Source organism: Phragmites australis, chromosome 1 (genome assembly GCF_958298935.1).
Source record: "Phragmites australis chromosome 1, lpPhrAust1.1, whole genome shotgun sequence".
NCBI lineage: Eukaryota > Viridiplantae > Streptophyta > Magnoliopsida > Poales > Poaceae > Phragmites > Phragmites australis.
This window is the reverse complement of record NC_084921.1, coordinates 11,931,848-11,952,859: the sequence shown is the minus strand read 5'-3', so window position 1 is coordinate 11,952,859 and position 21,012 is coordinate 11,931,848. Positions and strand designations below refer to the sequence as shown.

The 21,012-nt window shown below is 43.5% G+C and overlaps 1 protein-coding gene and 1 pseudogene across 1 annotated transcript; one reads left to right on the top strand and one right to left on the bottom strand.

The window, feature by feature from the left end:
* Window positions 1-341: 341 nt before the first annotated feature.
* On the top strand, window positions 342-19,941 carry LOC133931142 (glutamate--tRNA ligase, cytoplasmic-like; annotated as a pseudogene).
* LOC133909877 (uncharacterized) lies at window positions 2,460-5,895 on the bottom strand. The gene is made up of 5 exons (XM_062352421.1): window positions 5,611-5,895; window positions 5,368-5,502; window positions 4,557-4,812; window positions 3,400-3,477; window positions 2,460-2,844 (listed from the first exon to the last, which is right to left on the bottom strand). Exons 1-5 carry the CDS (start codon window positions 5,680-5,682, stop codon window positions 2,702-2,704), a joined length of 684 nt encoding a protein of 227 aa, XP_062208405.1. The 5' UTR covers window positions 5,683-5,895; the 3' UTR covers window positions 2,460-2,701.
* Window positions 19,942-21,012: the final 1,071 nt, after the last annotated feature.

Here is a 21,012-nt window from a genome sequence, read left to right as displayed (position 1 = left end):
GCGACGAGTTTGCTCAAGTGGAGGAGGGTGCAAACCCAAAGCATCAATACAAGCACACGTGTGCACAAAGTTAGGTTGATCCAGCTGAGGACCTCGACTATCGATGGCGGCGGCCTCGATAGGGCGGCGACCTAGAGGTGAAGGAGGAAGGCACTAACTTGGAGTGATAGTTAGCGTGGTAATGAGGGCAAGCAACATGGGGTAGAGCCACTACTTGGAGAGGTAGTGACCCCGATGATGATGGCGTGACCATGAGAATCGACGTTCCAGCCTGTGAGGGCATGCAATGAGAGCCTTGTCTTGATGCAAGGCTCGTGCTCGTGGACAACGGGCCAACGACGATGATCATCGTGAGGAGGACGTGTAGATGGGGCGCTCAGAAGGCCGTGGATGAGGGACGTGTCAATGAGAACTCCGTGTCACGCCACAACGTCATCGGAGGAGAGGAGGCGCCGGAGAGGTCAAAGCTGAGGCGGTGAAGTTCAGAGTCGAGGAGCATCGATGGGTTGGTAGGGCGACGCGAACCAATCTATGATTGAAAATACTTAGAGAAAACCTGATCTAAAGATGACTAGAAAAAATTCTATTTGGTAGCCAACTGGATGATCGATGACATGACTAAACTACGGGTTGCAAAACCCTCAGGGGAGATCATGGAGATCATATCATCTCCTTGAGGCGGCGCGCGTGAAGCTGTGGAGGTGACTGAACGACACTGGGTTGATACCATGTAGAAAGATGAATATGCTACGATAATTGTGTATGTATTGTATTGAGCCTCGTGGATTGTTTATATAGAAATACATGATAGCTTGAATCTTAATCAATCTAAGGGATAAGATGGAATCATATTAGAGAGACTAATCCTATCCTACTATAGCAGCCAAATCCTTCTGGATCCTTATCATATACTCTAACAATAATAACGGTTCGAAAGTGATGCCTTCAATTAGAGCATTCCTTTTTTTTTTTTTGAAACAATTGTTGTACTATTCAGATAGTTGGTTATCCTCGGTAGTATTTCTGTTTGGGAGTTTATAATTTCTCAATCAAGTTGCTCATAATTTTGTACAGGGATTTTATCCATGCATAAACACAATTCTTCGATATATTTCCCGTGTTGCATCTTTTTCCAGCTTCTATAACCAGGATACTATTCAGGCGTCACACGTACGTTTTGGCCAATTATTTGCTATAAAGTTGTCTGTCAACGATAATGATGATTGTCCTGTTATTCTAAGTTGTTGCTGTTATTACATTTGTAGGTTGATCAATGGCTTGAGTATGCCCCAGTCATTCTTTCAGGCTCTGAATTTGAAGCGGCTTGCTCATTTCTAGATGGATACTTGGCATCTCAAACCTTTTGGTTGGCTATTGTCTGTCAATTGCTGGCATTGTAGTATGATCAAATATCGCAGGTGATTTTCTTGCTTCTTTAATCAGTGTGTAACTTGATTTCCTAAAACACATATTGCTTAACTTTGAAGTTCCACCAATCTTCTTCAGGAACTGGCCAACGATGGGGAAGTCTTAGGTCCAAGAAATATCAAAAACCTTGCTCGCTGGTTCAACAGCATAGCTGCAGACTATGCGGGCAAGCTAGATGAAGTTGTAGCAGCTTATGTTGGGAAGCGAGGAATTGGAAAATCTCCTGCACCAAGCCTGAAAGAAAAGGTTCACGATTCAAAGGAGAACACAGAACACCTCAGGTCCTGAAGTGGATCTTCTGGGTGCAAAAGTTGGGGAGGTTTGCATTTGTTTTGCCCCGGAGCCTAGCTGGTATCTCCACATTGGTCATGCAAAGGCTGGGCTGTTGAATAAGTACTTTGCAGAGAGATATAAAGGGCGTCTAATAGTTTGCTTTGATGACACCAATCCTTCAAAAGAAAGCAATGAATTTGCTGAAAACGTCCTGAAAGATATTGAAACACTGGGCATCAAATATTTGCTTTGATGACACCAATCCTTCAAAAGAAAGCAATGAACTTGTTGAAAACGTCCTGAAAGATATTGAAACACTGGGCATCAAATATGACAGTTACATAAACATCAGATTATTTTCCAAAGCTAATGGAAATGGCCGAAAGTCTGATTAAGCAGGGTAAGGCATATGTTGATGACACGCCAAAGGAGCAAATGAGAGACGAGAGGAGGGATGGTGTGGAATCTAGATGTAGAAACAACACTGTTGAAGAACACATTTTGCGTCTCTCATTTGCTCCTTTGGCATAACATGACATTGTTGACTTTACCAGCTATTCAGGGCTTGTGTCCGATATATCATTTCGGTACGATCAACATTGCTCTTCCAGCATTAAAAAACACATTTTGCTTTTCTCTACTCTTACCTTTCGAACCAGTAACTGAGACCAAGTTTAATAGAACTGGTGAACTGCAAACTTCTGAAAGATACAATTGCCAAAGCTATATCTACTGCATCCTTCACATGGATTAGGGAATTGACGTGATATCATGTACATTTTATGAAATAAAATTGAACGCAGAACAACCCAGATCAGGCAAGTCGTGTTCTACATCAAAACTGCCATACATCAATTTTGATGACATTAACATGAAAAGTACAGCAAAACAAGAAAAAGAAAGGCAACACTAAGAGGTATTGAGTCAGTGGAGCCCAATTATTGTAATTGCTACATTTAATGGAACTTACAAAGAAGAAAAGGGCCATTGAAGGTAAATGTTACTTCTTCAGACTGAGCTCAAGTCGTTCTATAGCAGCACCCACACGGCTTTGGTTTCCTTTCTTCTCTGTCAAATCGGATGATGATTTCAAATTTGCAACCCCAAGATTGGCCTTTTCTGCAAGCTTCAACTGTATCCAGCCTGTAGATGAATTCACAAGAGGCAGATAAATGAGCAAACAACCAATAGATTTTGCTGGGTTGACACAATGTACAATGATCATATAAGCTGTAAAAAAGGACCTACAGTAGCACTCCTTTCAATCCTTGAGCATTCTATAATAAATAAATGGTTGTTTGGTGCTAGATGAAAAGGGCATTGGAAGATGGACACAAATATGTACATGTTGAGGAAGTAGTATCAGTTTCCACAACAGTAGGCTAAGCTGAAGAACTAAAAACCAGACACTAGAGGCTATCCATCAGGCAACAAACTTTTAGCATAAATATCAAAATGGTATTTAAGTTCGTGAGGGCTACTTCCAAATATGGAGCAAGACGCTGCCAAAGATGCTAAAGCAATCATTTAACTTGCAGAGTTCAATAAGTTTTATTACTGTCATGGAACATACTAGGACATCTATGAATATTCCATTATCAGGCCCATAATTTAGAACGTGAGCAAATAAATGCCACTTAAAGTTTTTAGTTCAGAGTTCATAACTAAATAATCGAATTCATGATGAGATCAAAATACCAAGGGGAAAGCCGATTCCAGCACCAAGAGCAGATCCGACAAGTACATTCCTTGCACGCCACATCATTGAACCTGGCACTGAAGATATACCAACATCGGTTCAAGTGAACTCAGTATACAAAGCACTATCCCAAGTTAGCACTGATTATTTGCATGATAGAATCAGAAGTAAATACAAATAATATAATAAATGATGATTTAGCTGGTGCAGTAAAAGAGATGCAGAGAACTGCCCCAAGGACAATTAGCAGAGACTCCTGAGAAAATTTCAAGAGGGAGCAAACCCCTGTTGACACCTCAAAAAAAGAGATGCAATGGCAACAAACCCAAAAAGATATTTACAGTTTCTGAAGATCTTGAAAATTATCATGAAACAGCATCATCAAAGATACCAAGAATAACTAAGATATTCCAGCAAACAATTTTTTTATGAACTTCTTACCCAACCCAACTAACTATATGTTCAAGGCATTGACATGAAAAAATTCAAAGTTTGGCATAGCCTGTTTGGTTCATTACCATAGGTTACCGCATTTTTGGCAAAATCGTGCCTAAGGTGTGGCAAACAAATTGCTCGCCACACCTTAAGCAAAGTTTGGCAAAGAAATTATTCTATGAGAGGTGGGGTTAAAGGCTGAAAAACTATGGCACGCCAAAACTGTGGCAGCAAACCAAACAACTGCCAGAAAAAGTGTGGCAAAGTGCGGCAGCAAACCAAACAGGCCCTTAAGAATATTGAGCGACACAAAAATTCAATTAGAACTAACTTCAAAGTCTATTACATAATTCCATGTATAAGATGTTCATATCATCAGATGGCTAGGTGTTAGATAACTGTAGAAGGCCTCCAAAGGCAGCCAATCATATAGATGAAGACGAATAAAATAAACAGGAACAATATTACCATTAAGCCTACATCAGAAATCTTTTAACAAGCAACCATTATGAGAGAGGAATATAAATACCAATTATTACTATGCTACTGTTAATTCCATTTTAATCTTTTTTTGATGTGAATTATAGTATTTTTAATTACCCCAAATCATACAGTGTTAAACCTGAATTAAATTTAAATGTCTTCATATGACTGAAATTCTCAAATCTTTAAAGTTTCATTGAATAATAAAGTCCAAGATCGAATATGGTGAGACACATACAGATAAGCCCAAAAGTAGCCGCCGTAGCTGAGCCAGCTCCAGCAATGTTGAAGACATCATGTACCCCACGATTCTCAATAAGAAGGTTCTGTATGCCAAAGAATGTGGCAGTAAACATCCCAAGGCGAACACCGCCAACTAGTGAGCCTTTGGCAATCCGGATGAACCTTTTTTCCATTGCATCTCTCATCAATCTATACTGTTCGCGCTTGTCTGTGGTGCTTCCCATCTTCAACATCACTTCGGCATCCTTGCTCTGTGACAATATATGATACATACCTTGTTGTCATAGAAGGCATTTTTTAGCATAAAGCACGTTCCCAGTCCAGGGATGACACAAAAGAGAGAAAAAATATGCTCCTAGATTAAAATAGAGATGAAGTTAAACGTCTTATCATAATTCAGGAACTACATGACAGTTGGTGACACCTGATTCCCTTTTGATCCTATATCTGTAGATATATTCGACATTACAAGAGGGGCTATTTGTACATTTTGTAGCTTCACACAGTTCTGCAACGTAACCTCCACAGTCCACAATTGTAGGTCATTTCCACGATTTCAGGTTGAATTGAATCATTCTGTCATATGCAACTGTTGAATATTCAATAAAAATGAAGGCAGGCAACGCATGAGGTATTGAAACAGGAGATTATATGCCCTGGTCTAGGAGCGAGCGGTAACAAGATGACATGAATAAGATGCAAAATGAGCACTGAACAATTCATCTGAGTAATATACTCAATTGCCACGGCAAGCTAACACAGAGGGCAAAAACAACAAGCGAGACCAGAGTAGAGTGGCGACTTACGACGGAGGCGCTGGCCTCCCTGCTACCGCCATAGAGCAGCCCGGTGAAGACTCCAACGAGGGTGGCCGTACCCCAGTTCACCGTCCCCACCGCCGCAGCCCTCGAGGGGGAGCCGCCCGACACCTCCGCCTCCTCCTGGATCATCCATCCTCACCCAAACCAAACATGTCAGAAGGAAAACAAAAACGTATAAACTAAGCGTCCACAAGCACAAGAACCAGCATCACGAGGCGCGGGGCGAACCGTAGCCGCGGGAGAAGCCGGAGTAGGCGCCGCCGCCGCAGGCTCGGCGGGAGGAGGCGCCGAGGCGGGCATGGGCGATCGGGTGCGAGGCGGCGACCGGCGCGGGGAGGCGGTGCTCTCTGGGACACGAAAGGGAGGGGCGATTTTGGGCGCACGGGGGACAGGTGTTGGGGGACGGATGGAGCTGGCTCGTCGCGCAGCTCGGCGGCGAGATCGCGCACCGAGGACGAAGAGGGCAGGCAGCTAGGCAATGCGGACAAGGGTAGGGATCTCAATGGACCCTGATACCCGTACCCGACAGGGAATTCCTTATTAGACCTTATTCGGTTCTTTGAGATTTAATTTTTAATAAGAATTTATTTAAAAAGAGATTAAGTGGATCCCTCCTATATTATCTAAACTCTCCCGCTCCCCTTAATCTCTCTTTTGAAGAATATATTCGGTTTTAGCTAGGATTTTAGCTAGGGTTTTGAAATTAAAATTGAAATCTCTGTAGCTCACTCTGATTCCGTTTGGTTTGAGTTAAGTTCAGGGACTTCCTGGCCTGGTCTGCTATGCTCTGCATCAGTTGGCCTGGCAATGCTAAATGCACCAATGCTAGATCCAGGTAAATATGCATATATAGGCATTGCATTTAGCTCCCAACATTGATCAAGATGATCAATGACACCCTCGATACCATTTTATTACAACTTATCTAAAGAGTTACTCATCATTACTGTCGTAACTTTATCAGATAATGCAAAACAACTAGTTGAGACAGGACAACAATATATTTCCCTACACCATAAATATAGGATCATCTTCGTTTAACACCATCAAACAGTTTTGCTCAAGAGCATCTTTCTTAAGTTGGTACAAGGAGGTGGCATCAAGTCTCTCAGACGATAGTAAAGATGCCCCTCTAAGCTAATCTATCATTACCCAAACAACTAGGACGCTAGTAAATAAATATGGTTGATTTTGATCACAACTTCCTTGCACAACAAAGCAAGCTGCACATTAGCCAATGAGCATACAATGCATGTATGGGCGCATGCGCGCGTGTGTGAGAAAGACCAGACCTCAATTGTCACAAAAATATTTATTCTTCAGCGTTGACCATAAAATCAAGGCAGCTAAACATCAAGTTCCACTTCATTTCTTAAACAAATTAAGGCAAATTCTGAATCCTTATTATAAGCACTCAGAAAATTTTCTCTGTTATCTAGATTCTTGAAGACACCATATGCTTTACCCTTTTCCTCCTTTATCACTTCCATTGAGTTAAGAACAGATCTGCATCTCTTGATTGAAAAATTATTACCTTGAGCAACCTCCTTTTCTGTTACTAATTGTGCAGCTTCATCCTCAGCCTGTTTGGTTCTCATATCAAGGTATCTCTCCATCAGTACTTCTATATTACCACTCTTCTTCAACTCCTTTTCCTTCTATTGAATTTAGGCCTATGTGAAAGTCATGTACTTATCCCTATCATGAAATTCCTTCACGATCTTGTTCCAGGCTTCTGACGACCATCTATTTTGACCCTTATAATTAGGAGTGTTGTACTCATGCAACAACTCAACAAGGGTCTTCTCTAGGACTTGATTTCAAGAGGCTCTAGATTTTTTACATAAAACAAGGATCAAATATCAATGGTAGGATTTTAGAGTTGTAAAACTATAGAATTTGATGTGTAAAACAACTAGTATTATGTTCTCTAGTTGCATACTTCTCAGAGAACCTCCATGCTTCTTTGTAGGACAGTCTTTAGGAGAATTTTTCTTTTCTCTAGCTTTAGACAAGAGCATGGTCAACCTTAAAGAACCTCTTCCAAATATATTAACTGTGAAAATATACGTAACAAAATATTCAAATGTATGTAAGATGCAACCAACATAACTTATGATAACACAATATTCATAACATATTCAAGTTATTGCAACCCACAAAATATCAAAACATATTCAAATATACAACTTATTACAACCCACTAATTTCTATGTCGTTGGTAATCATTCCACATTTGTTGTGCTATCATGTCTCTCATATTGTTGCCTTGATCATTGCCTTGACCACCTTCTGGTAGATGATAAAATTTTGTGGATGAATATTATCTGGATGGTCATCTAAACATTGCTCGTCTCAATTTAGTGATCGGATAATATTATGCAACACAGCAGTAGCTACGGGTATCTTCACTTGGTTCTTTATTTTGTGAAATGTGACAACTTTGAGGATGGTGAAGTGCTTCTTTAGAACCCTCAAAGCCCTTTCAACATGATTCCTCAATACCACATAGCGATAGTTAAATAACTCTTTGTAGTTTCGAGGTCTACGGCTGCTCTGTACTCCTTCAGATGGTATTTGACTCCACAATATGGTGCAAGAAAAGAAGGGATGTTCACAAACCCACCATCAACCAAATAGAACTTCCTCATAGGTACTTGAAAACCGTTGTTCATTGCAGATCTAAGAACTCTAGCGTTCGTAGCCGATCCCTCCCATCCAGTAGATATGAAAGTGATATTCAGATCAAAATCACAAGCTATCATCACATTTTGGCTAAGAGTCTCCTTCCTATTTCTAAATGGAGCGGCTTTTTCAGATGATATGGATATAGGTATATGAGTGCCATCAATTGTACTGATGCAATTCTGTAAAAAAAACACTACATGTGATTTTCTAAAATTAAAAAAAAACAGATATTGATCAGGATAGAAGTGTTAAAGTAAGCATCTTGAAGTAGGGATAAAATCTATGATCTCTTTTAATTTTTAAATATACTTGATTAGGATTGGGAGGCTTCAAAAATCGCCCGGAGAGGGTAGGGATTGCCAAACTGCGCTGCACTCTCAAGTCTAAAGCTCGGCACAGATTTCAATTTCGTTTTACAATCTTTTTTTCATCTGCAAAATTCACCGGTCTTTTTCCGTCATCCGCTCAGTGGGTTTCATATGTTAGTAAAAAATTATAAAATTAGATATTTCGTTCCTCTCCAAAATTCACAAAATTTCATCAATATTTCAGCAAAATGTTAATCGCTGCACCGAATTAAATTTCGATCGTCTTATATAAACATCCAGCCATCTGATGAGCATCCAACCACCTTCGGAAAGGCTTCCTTTTAATTATTTTGTACAAACTTATAGAGAATTCCCTTCTCATTTGGAGTCCATCTATGCTCCACTTCGAATGTTCAACTTCCAAATTCTCCCTCGTAGATTGTAGAGTCCATGTTAGCCTCCTCCATCTATTGTCACATGCCACTTCGATGGTTGACCGCTTCGTGAAATGTCACTGCATACATGTCAAGGAGATAGAGCGAATGGCATTTCATGACTTGCCAATCTTTAGAGCGGCTTTTCATGAATTCTTCCCGATATTGTATTTCAAAAAAGTTAGTTCACATTTCGTATCTGCTTTCTTATTCTACGCCATTGGAAAAGCAGGGATTCTATTCTAGGAAATATGTACAGCTCCATTACGGGCTATATACTCAAACCAGTACTGGGTTTATTTATAAGACAACATCCAAGTGATTTCAAACCTTTTGACCAGTGTGTGCTCTTGACTCCTACTAGTGGTCCAGAGGAACTATTCATTTGAATCTTACCAAGGCATAAGAAATATGAGGGTGCTGGAAAGAAGGCTACAACCTTCACAAACAGAAATATGCATCAGTCATCAGCACCGGTCAGGGACTCACTTTGATGGATTGGGGAAATGCTATTATTAAAGAAATCAAGGCAGAGAATGGAATAATTACTCAACTGGTTGGTGAACTCCATCTTGAAGGGTCAGTGAAGTTGACTAAGCTGAAGCTAACGTGGCTGCCTGATATCGAAGACTTCGTATCTCTATCTTTCGGACTATCTAATAAAGAAGAAAAAGGTTAGACACAAAAAGCACATTCTTATGCTATGTATCTGCTACAATAGTTATATTTTTGTACAATTGACTGCATTTTCACTTTGATGATAATTTATATATAGGAAGCTTTTTTTTACATACTCCCATAGTTGATCCCATCATAACTTAAGTATATACTACTTTCTGATATATATATATATATACTATTTTTGAGATGTATATATTACTTTTCTGATATGTATATGCTATTTTTTGAGATGTATATATTTCTTTATAAGTGAAATATATATTTTTTCTGAAATGTATATACTATTTTTTAAGATATATATACTCTTTCTAAACACCCATTAAAGAAAGAGTATGTACATCTGGGAATACAGAAAAGACTTCATATATATATATATAGATGCTATTTAACACGTAGCGCGTGGAATCCAATGTCCGGCCCAATCCAACCTCGTGGAAGCAACCAAACATACCTACAAGTGGGAAAAGCAGGAAACAACCTATTAAGAAATAGGAATACACATATTAAGAAACCGGAAATGGCATTACTTGGAAAACAGTAAATTTAGTCCCCCCACGCGTCTAGCATGTTACGCAGCTCTTTACTTGTTCTTTGTTGACTCTTTACGGTATTGTATACGAGCTTTTCCTGTTTATTTGAATCATATTTACGGTACATTTACTATTGTAAGAGCTCTCTACCTGTTGCTTTATTGATTGTTTATAGTATTGTATACAAGAGTTTCATATTAGTTCTTTCTATAACGGTATCGTATACATGTGTTTACTATATGTCGCTTGGACAATGATGAATTTATAAAACCGATGTGAGTAAAGCAGTAATGGGTTGTCAAATAAGATGGAAATTGTAGGACAAAGAAGTAAATAAAAAATTCGAACTTGTTGATTCATTTGACAATATTGCATCATATGTGGAGTACAAAAGCAATAACAGCATGTGAGATTTTCTCTCTAAACAAGGAAACTAATCACGTAATCAAAGGAGCAATTCAAAGCTGATCAAGGAGATAATCTCTAGGTAATTTGATTGGCAATAACAGTATGTGAGATTTCCTCTGTAAACAAGAAAACTAATCACATAATTAGAAAAATAATCTCCAACTAATCAAAGAAATAATCATCTAAATAAGGAGATTACATGCACTCACATAAATGGATTCTTAATCTACTAACAGAATCAAACAAAAATGAAAAACATATTACAATATATAATTCATTAGATCTCTTTCTATACTAGAAAAGATTTTAGATTTCAGCGTGGGCATGGCTGAGCAGTGCACACACCCGCCACACCGACACCGCCGCGTACATCAATTGGGTCGATGATGGAGATTGTGGAGGTGTGACCAATGGATGGAGATGCCGATGGAGATTCTGCATGTACAATTCTGCTTGCAATGATGGACAACATCTCGAATCGTCATTGAGCGTTGGGGAGCGAGCGCAAAGAGTTGGAGAGATTCACGAACGTGTTGGAGTCGATGGATGATGTCTCGGCTCGTTGTTGAACATTGGGGAGCGAGCACAGCCAACTCCAGTGGACGAAGTCATGGGCAGCGCAAAGGGGCCTTGTCCCCTCTCATAGCATTAAATGCTATGGAGTGGGACTTTGGCAGGTCAACGCGGCACCGCATGACAGACGGGACGTTGTCAGTAGGCCGATCAAGCAAGTGGTTGGGAATGGTCCTCCGTAATGATGGCTTGGGTTAAATATTAGGATGAGTAGGGTCTTTTGTTTGGACCTACACGTAAGTTCTCCCCCTCCCTACTATATAAAGGGATGAGGACCCCGTTTGTAGAAAAGGAAGATCAAGTTTGGCAGCTAGCTAGAACAACTTTTGTAACCAATTGAGATCCTCCATAACACAACACACATGATGTATGGCTATTATCCTCTAGGAGGTCTGAACCTGTATAACTTCATGTGTCCCTGAGTCCATCGTACGCGCACACGTCGATTCTTGAAATGCCATTCACGCACCTGCTGTCCAGCATACCCCAAAATCATTTCAGGGACTAACCCTCGACATTTGGCACGCAAGGTAGGGGGACGTGCTTTCGTCGTTTCATCAAGTTTGAAAAGCTTGATCAGGTTACCAATGGCTAGATCTACGGCAACCGCTAAGTCTCGTTCTGAAGACCCCGGCCGCCGTGAGGTATTCATCATGGGGTACCACCTGAATGAACCTAGTGTGCTCCAGGCATGGGACACCGAGACAAAGTCCGAGAGCTCTGAGACCCAACGTGAGGTCTGCATGACGGATCATACAGCAGGGGGCGCTGGAGGCCCTCACGTCCCAAGCACTGGTGGTGAACCCCCGACTATACGCCCAAAGGGAAACCAGTCCAACGTCAGACACGCAAGTGCTTCGAGACAGCTCCCGCATCCCCAGCATCATCATGAGGATCCCCTGCACAGGGCGCAGTCTATGGTGGCATTATTGCATAGGCCATCGCGTCGCCCAAGCACTAGGGACTCCCCTTGCGACTTATCACCGCTCCACGCCCAGCGTCTCGACTACGAGACCATGATGCCAATGTAGAACCTATAGACCCTGCGAGTGCTCCTTAGCCAACCACCGGTTATACCGGAGGGCTCACCTGTGGCACCGTGGCTGTGTGTTCTCGCCCTCCTGGTTGAGACTGCCAGACGCCAAACCACATCAACATGCATCATGCCCATCACAAAGGTTGGTGAGGGTCACGGTTGTCAAGGGTCACGGCAGGGCCCGCGTTGGAATAAGTCATGTACTCCCTTAACCACAGGGGGTATTTGTGGACCACCACCACGTTGAGACAGCCAACCTTCTGACCTGCACGACTCTCTATGCCAACATGACCTCTGTGACGTGATCCAAAGCCAGGTGGCCACTAAAGAGTATGAGGACTGAGCTAGGCGGGAGCAGGAACGGGGGCGGGCAGACCTAAAGCACGCCTTCCCCCTGCAAGGAGATATCAGACGGCTCCACCCCATCACCGGGACCCCAAGACCATCGTCTCTCCCCCCAGGCGCGTGCCACCACCCAATAACAAGCAGCTCCCCATTATGGGACAGGGTGCAACACCCTATCCGCCCGGTTACGGGAGGTGCGTTAGCCGGACAAGTTTCGGCTGGTCCTAGCCGAGAAGTATGACAACTCGACCAACCCGGAGGAGTTCCTGCAAATCTATACCCCCATGGTGCAGGCTACGAGAGGTCATGGGAAGGTCATGGCTAACTACTTCCCTACTATCTTGGTTGATTTTGCCCGGTCCTGGCTGATGAACCTCCCCATGGGTCACCTGTGTGACCAGTTCGTCGCCAACTTTTAAGGGGACCTACACCCGACCAAGAGTCAAGGATGACCTATATCAGGTTTGGCAGTGACAAGGAGAGTCACTGTGAGACTTCATATGGCATTTCACCAAACGCCGGAACATCATTCCAAGGATCACGAGAGAGTCTATGATCATAGTGTTCAAGGGAGGAGTCAAAGACTAGAAAATGGTCGAGAAGCTGGACACCCGGGTAATTCGAAGCACAATCGAGCTCTTCGAGCTCGTGGAAAGGTGCGCGCAGGCCATCGAGGCCCAAGAGCGGCAGATCAATGTCAAGCCATGACCTACTTCTGACCAGCCCACCTCTTCCAAAGGGGTCGGCCGAAAGAACAAGAAGAGCAAGTGTAAGGCCGGACCTCCCGAGGTCTTGGCGACTGAGAAAACCGACCTAACATGCCAGCGCTTCGAGAAGAAAGATGGGAAAAACTGATGGGGCTACTGCCCGATCCACCATATAGACGCCCACAACCTGAATGAGTGCAAGGTCGTTTGAGGCATCATCGACCAAGAGCTCGGGAGCGCAAGCACAAGCACGACAAGGACGATGAGGATAGGGCTGCCCCCAACCAGTTGGCGTCGGTACTGGGATACCAGCTGGTCGATCATATGGCCCACCACTTCTTCAGAGGCGTCACGACATATTCCTCTAACAGGGAATACAAGTCGATGGTCCGGGAGGTGTGGGAGACCGCATCAGATCCGAGCCTGCGCTTGAAGTGGTCGGAAGTCCCGCTCACTTTTAGCTAGGTCGACCACCCTGCGTGCGTCAGACGTCCTGGTCGCTACCCCATCGTGGTCTAACCCACGGTGCAGAACATCCAACTAGGCCGAGTACTCGTCGACGGGGGGAGCTCAATCAACCTCCTCTTCGCTGACACGTTGGACGCCCTACAGATTATGAGGAGCTTGTTGAGGCCATCTCCACCTTTCTTCAGGATCACCCCGGGCTCCTCGACTAAGCCTCAAGGGAAAATCAAGATGCCTGTTACCTTCGACTGGGCAAAAAACTTTAGAACCAAAAGGGTCCTATTCGATGTGGCCGACTTTGGGACCACGTATAACGAGATCCTCGGATGACAAGCGATGGTCCAGTTCATGGCCATTGCCCACTACGCATACCAAGCAATCAAAATCCCTGGGCCAACAGGGCCATCACCATTTTTGGCAATACCAAAACGACCCTGCACTGCCACAATAGGAGCCTCGACATGGTCGAGCTGACTCCTGGATTGCAACCAGTGACCGCTGAACCCAGTGGGTGACCGGTAAAAGTCCATGTCATCACTAGCCCAGACAATCGGCTCAAGGCAGTGAGCCTGGACGACATCGACCCAGCCAAGGCAGTCTAGATAAGGGCTGCACTAGACCCCAAATAGGGACTCGTGCTCATCACCTTCTTCCAGGCGAATGCGGACATCTTTTCATGGAGTCCATCTGATATGCCCGAAGTCCCTAGGGATGTGATCGAGAACAAGTTGTCTATGCGACCAGACGCATGACCAGTAAAGCAAAAAAGTGCGTCAATTCACAGCCAACCAGAAGGAAGTGCTTCGTTAGGAGATCGACAAGCTCCTAGAAGCAGGCTTCATCTGGGAGGTACAATACCCAGAATGGTTGGCTAATCCAGTCATGGTCCAGAAGCACAATGGCAAGTGGAGAATGTACGTCGACTTCATCGACCTTAAAAAGGCGTGTCCAAAGGACCTTTTTCCTCTTCCCCAAATCGACCAGTTAGTTGACTCAATGACCCACGGTGATCTGTTATGTTTCTTAGATGCTTGATCGAGGTACCATCATATTAGTATGTTTAAGGAAGATGAGGAAAATGTGGCTTTTGTTACACTCTTTGGGGTTTTTCTCTATGTAAAAATGTCTTTTGGCCTAAAAAGCGCCGGTGCCACTTACAACGAAGTAATCAACTTATTCTTCGACCACAGCTCAGAAGAAACGTCGAGGCATACATGGACGATGTGGTCGTCAAAAGCAGTACCAAGATAGACCTGGTCGTAGACCTTTAGGAAATGTTCGACAAACTTCAGAAGTACCACATGAAGTTGAACCCGAAGAAGTGTATGTTCGGGGTTCCATCAGGTAAGTTGCTCGAATTCCTCGTGTCTCATCAAGGGATAGAGGCGAATCCTGACAAGATCAGGGCCATCGACCAGATGAGATCCCCGAACAGGTTAAAGGAGGTTCAGAAACTAATAGAATGCATTGCTGCTCTGAGCAAGTTCATCTCAAGGATAGGGAAGAAGGGACTGTCGCTCTTCAAACTCTTGAAGAAAAATGACCACTTCCAGTGGACACCGGAGGCAGAGGCGGCATTCTAAGAGCTCAAAAGGTACCTCTCCTCCCCTCCCATACTGACCGCGCCTTGACCTGACGAGGAGCTTTTGCTCTATGTTGCCTTAACACCACAGGTTGCAAGCGCGGTCATGGTCGTCGAGCAGGAAGGTCTCCAGCGACCAGTGTATTATGTTAGTGAGGTCCTGCATGACACGTAGGCTTGGTACCCATAGGCTCAAAAATTGCTATAGCCATCCTAATGGTCTCTCGCAAGCTCAGACACTACTTCAGGCTCACAAAATCAAGGTGATTTCCTCGTTCCCAATTAGAAAAATTCTCTATAATAGAGATGCGACAGAAAGAACAACAAAGTAGGCAGTAGAGCTCGGGAGATTCGATCTCCAGTTCATCCCCCGAACATCTATCAAGTCCCAGGCGCTGGTCATCCTTCGAGCCCGAGCAACAAAGTAGCCGAGTGGTCATCCTTCGAGCCCGAGCAGGTGTAACGACCAGAGGCAGACGAATACTGGACCATGCACTTTGATGGATCGTTCACACTAAAGGGAACCAGGGCTGGAGTGGTTCTAACCTCACCTACCAGCGATATCCTTAGGTACGTAGTTCAATTATATTTTGCAGCCACTAATAACACTGATGAATATGAGGGCCTCTTGTCTGGAATGCGAGCAGCCTCCACACTTGGGATTAAATGACTATTGGCAATAGGGGACTCACTACTAGCCGTGAACCAGGTGTAAAAGGAGTTTTAGTGCTTTAAGCTGACAATAGCGACATACCTCGCCGAAGTGAGAAGACTAGAGCGATGCTTCGTCGGCTTTGAGGTCAAGCACGTCCCTCGCAAGGACAACTTCCTAGCTGATGAGCTGGCTCATCTAGCTTGTTCTCGTGAACCTGTCCGGTCAAAGTCTTTGAAGAAAGACTCTCACGATCATCCACCATGGTCTTACGCCAAGGTGAAGGGGATGCTAGGCAACACCACCGAGGGAGCAACGACTTTTTACTGAAATGCATTACTCAAGAAGAGGGGAGCACAGTGCTCTCTGATATCCAATGAGACATATGTGGTAGCCACGCTTCATACCACACCTTGGTACAAAAAGATTTCTAGCAAGGATTCTATTGGCCCACTGCCCTCCAGGATGCCTGCGAGCTGGTGAAACAGCATGGGTCGTGTCAGTACCACGACCAAAATACCAACCTACCAACCTAGGCACTGCAAACCATACCACTCTCTTGGCCTTTCGCTGTCTGGGGGCTCGATATCATGGGACCATTCCCTAAAGCCCCAGATGTTTTGAGTTCCTATTCGTAGCAATCGATAAATTCACTAAGTGGATCGAGACCGAGCCCGTCAGGAAGATCACTGCCACAACCACGATTAAGTTCATATGAGGGCTAGTAGTATGGTTTGGTAGTCCGAACAACACGGACAATGGAACTCAGTTTGCCAATAGTGCCTTCTGAGACTACTGCAAAGAGATCGGGATCATGGTTTGCTATGTGTCTATGTCTCATCCCTCAAAGCAATGGACGGGTCAGAAGGGAGAATGGGATGATACTGCAAGGGATCAAAACTTGGGTCTTCAACTAGCTTAAAAGCTATTCAAGACGTTGGATGGACGAACTCCCCATAGTACTCTAATCGTTGCAAACGACCCCTAGCCGGGTCACAGCCGAAACCCCTTTTTTCCTGGTTTTTGGTGTCGAAACAATGCTCCCCTCTGAAATTGCCCTTCAGTCGCCCCGAGTCAACAATTACTCGGATAACAACCAGGTGGCACGACAGGAGGATGACATAAACCTAATCGAAGAGTTCTGTGATCGCACTCTAATTCGAGCCGCCCTTTATCAGCAGAGCCTCAGATGCTACCACAACCAAAAGGTGCGAAAGCGAACACTAGTCATAGGTGACATTGTCCTTAGGAAAATCTAGAATAAGGCAGGTTGGAATAAACTCTCCCCCAAATGGGAGGGACCCTACAAAGTGGTCGCCATCACCGGACCTGGCGCGGTCAAGCTAGCCATGGAGGACAGCCATGAATTACACAACTCCCGGAACATCACCTTGTTGCGCAGGTTCTATGTGTAGGGTCACTCGAAGATGGGCTTATCTTTCTATTTTGTAGGACCTTCCGGACGAGCGTGGAATACAACTTGTAAGTTCTTAAATTAAAAAAAGAACCAGACTCTCTGTTTTGTAGGACTTCACAACCAAACCATGGGCTCCCAACATATTGATTCTCTGACCACAGCACGCGACCATGCTAGACGGCTACTATGGAACTTAGTGACCAAGATTCCAAACGACCAGGAGGCCGGAGACAACGACCACTAGGCCATAGGTCCTCGCTAGGGCCGAGCGCTACTCTCCCCCGATGGACTTGTTGAGCCGTGTCTTGTTCCACGCACTAAAAACCTGACTAGCATGCGAATAGAACAAGAACAGGCGTTCAACCCCCCATGCTTTTTCATTCATGGAAAGGTTAGATTACAGGACGATTAGTTGCATCCGATCGGACTAACTATCCAATTACATGCATGTCCTATCCTTCCTGGCTCAAGCGGCTAGCGCAAAATTGACAGAAAGAGTCCGCCAAACTCTCACCTCTATTTGCCCTTGAATGAGTTAAGGAACCTCTTGTACTCCTCCTCACCACTTCGGGGATCGGATGACGACCGGTATAAGGCCCAGGGAAGGTGGCCAACGCAAAGCCCCTGCTAGGGCTATTGATCGACACCGGCACACCCTTCAGATCTCCCTTCCACTTCATCTCTGAGACTCTAACTCTTCCTCTTCATCTATCTCCTTCTCTTGAAGGTCCCAATCGACCTCATCCTCGTCATCGGAGATATCGATGACCTTGGCCGAGGGATCCACCCGAGCGAGAGATCAAGACGGACTAGAAGGGGGCGGCCTTCTTTGGAAGGGCGTGAGCTCAATGGTCACCGGCTTCAACCTTGCAAGCATACCTGTGGAAACCACCACCTCCGGAAGCACCACGGCGAGCGGATCCAGAGCCAGAGCCGACTCTGCCCCCGCCGAGCCGTCCAAGGTCATCGACCTCTCCGGCGATGAGGGAGAGGAATACGCCATGGCCTCAGGGCCTGCAGACACTACAGAGCATAATGCAGAACAGGATGGAGGCAAATGGACTCTAGGCATACGCGACCAGCCCCCCTGCACCATCACATAAACTCGTGATCGGCCTCACTGGCCGCAGGGCCGGATCTGACACAATGTGTCCAATCGCATTTATTGATATTCACTCAAGCGTTTTCCTTTCCCATGTGCCAACTTCAATGGACGAAGTCATGAACAGCGCAGAAGAATCTTGTCCCATCTCGTAGCATTAAATTCTACGGAGTGGGACTTTTGCAAGTCGACGTAGTGTAGCATGACGGATGGGACGTTGTCAGCATGCCGATCAAGTAAGTGGTCGGGGACGGTCCTCCATAATGATGGTTTAGGTTAGATATTAGGATGAGCAGGGTCTTCTGTTTGGATCCACACATAAGTTCTCATCATCTCTACTATATAAAGGGATAAGGACCCCATTTGTAAAAAATGAAGATCAAGTCTGGCAGCCAGCTAGAACTACCTCTGTAACCAATTGAAATCCTCCATAACCTAACACATAGGACATAAGGCTATTATTCTCCAAGAGGTCTAAACCTGCATAACTCCATGTGTCCTTGAGTCCATTGTTCGCGCACACGTTGATTCTTGAAACGCCGTTCACTCACCCACTATCCAGTATACCCCAAAATCATTGTCAGGGACTAACCCTCGATAAATAAATAGTGATTTCCTGTTAGTTCATTGGTCCTTTCCTCCTAGGTTAATAAATTGATATTGATTCAGTTTTTTTTCAGACACATTTACTGTTTTGAATATGATCGTTCCTGCTTTATGAAATAACTGATTATGTTTTTTTATTTTCATCATATTTACTACTTTGAAGATGAGTGTTTCTGTTTTCTAAAAACTTGATTATATTTTATTATTACCGACACAATTACTGTTTTCTGAATATGATTGTTTCCGCTTTGTGGCACATTTACTGCTTTGAAGATGAGTGATTCCTCTTTCTGAAATGCTTTATTACGGTTTTTCTGGTTGCGGAAGTAAATTTCCGCCTTTTTCCAGTTGCGCAGTGGATAGCGCATTGATTTTCTAGTTATTAAAGTAAACTTTCGGTTTTTCTGGTTGCGGAGTGGATGAGGTGTTGAATAGTTATTTCACACGCTAGAGGTTTTTTCGGTTTTTCTATGTATTGAAGTGTTAGTCGAGTGCCCAACTTATCTTTTCTTAACAATTTAAGTTTTTGGATGAACCTGTTGCTGCAACTCAACATGTTAGTAGAGAAGCTTAAACTTGACGGGAGTTGCAAACTTCATTCTGTACTTGTTGGAGCACACTGTACATGAGAGAATTTTTCATTTGCCTTATTTACACTTCAGCTGGAAGAAGAGGACGTAATTGACAATCTTAATCCTAGCACTCGACGAGAAACTTCAGCTTTTGGAGACCCGAGCATGAGGAATCTCAAACAAGGAGAAATCATACAGCTTGAAAGGAAAACATATTAAAGGTGTGATGTTCCATTTAAAAAGAGCGTAAGAATAGAATACACCTCAACCTTATAAGAAGACGTGAGAATCAGAGCTCGAACCCTAACCGATCAGTCCCTAACTCTATTCAGGACTCAACTAACTGAGCTAACACTCGGTTCTCTATGGTGTTCCATTTATCTGGCCGTCCAAACCCATTTTATTGTTCTTTTTGCAATACCAGATGGCAGACAACAGTCCACGGTGGACTAGGAGTCTTGGATGGTTTCTCGGCACATGAATTAAAATTTAGCTTTGTTCAGCTGCGGTATTTTGCATTTCTGGGCATTGTTGTTTGAATCATGTTCAAGATCAATTGCTTTTGTAATGATTAAAACTTGGGAAGTCATAATGTAAGATTCCGGTGCTTTAATATAGACTTCTTAGCTTGGTTTTGTTGTATGTTTGTCTGCCAACTACTGGTAGGATCTGTAAATAGCTGAATGAACGTTTGAAATGGAAATTGGCTGATCTTTTACATATCCATGGTGGAATTGCACTTTACTTAAGAGTGTAGTTGTTAAGACGCGGTGACCCACTACATTCACACCTTTACAACGTTTATAGACGCTATACACGTATCGACGTGACGAATACACACAATATAGTATAGGATAGTACAAAATCATATTATCAAATGACAATATAAATGTAGCTCAAAAATGATAGTCTAGAATTTTAATAAATCAAAATAGCAATATAATAGCTGATTTGCTTTTTTATTTATTTTTCAGTAAGCAATTAACCATCTTACATGTGGGACACATGGTCCATAGACTCAAAAGCTTCAACGCAGCACAACACGGCACATCTAGGGATGAAAACGGACGGGATAAATCCCGTTCCGTTCCGATCCGTTTTCTATATTTTCTTGTCCGTTTTTGATTCCGTTTTCGAGAGAAAATGTGAAAATGAAAACGATTATGGGGTTTTTCCGACCGTTTTCGGATTTCCCATTTTTAATCTAGAATTTCTCATTTTTCTAATTGAGATCAAACTTCATAAATCACAATGTAGCCCACATACCAAGCCCGGCCGGTCAATCCAAACATAATCTCTATCCCAAAGTTCAACCAGATCCCAATGGTCCAGTCTCGGTCGGCTGCTGACCTACCGGTGTTGTTCAAGCTCTTGTACCACCTACAATCCTAGTTTTTGTATGATTGTATGTTATGCCGAGTACTCGAGTTATGATATGATAGTTGTTTTTTAGTTGATACTTATGTCATTATGTGGTTCATCTGTGTATGATATAAATTACTTTTGTTAGTGTGAATTAATTAT

What these genes read in the sequence shown, in the direction of transcription:
- LOC133909877 (XM_062352421.1), bottom strand. Translation starts at nt 5,682, where the DNA reads ATGCCCGCCTCGGCGCCTCCTCCCGCCGAGCCTGCGGCGGCGGCGCCT. An exon ending in CGGCTTCTCCCGCGGCTACG is followed by an intron (nt 5,503 to 5,610) that starts GTTCGCCCCGCG and finishes TGGATGATCCAG; the next exon opens with GAGGAGGCGGAGGTGTCGGG. An exon ending in GGCTACTTTTGGGCTTATCT is followed by an intron (nt 3,478 to 4,556) that starts GTATGTGTCTCA and finishes GTATATCTTCAG; the next exon opens with TGCCAGGTTCAATGATGTGG.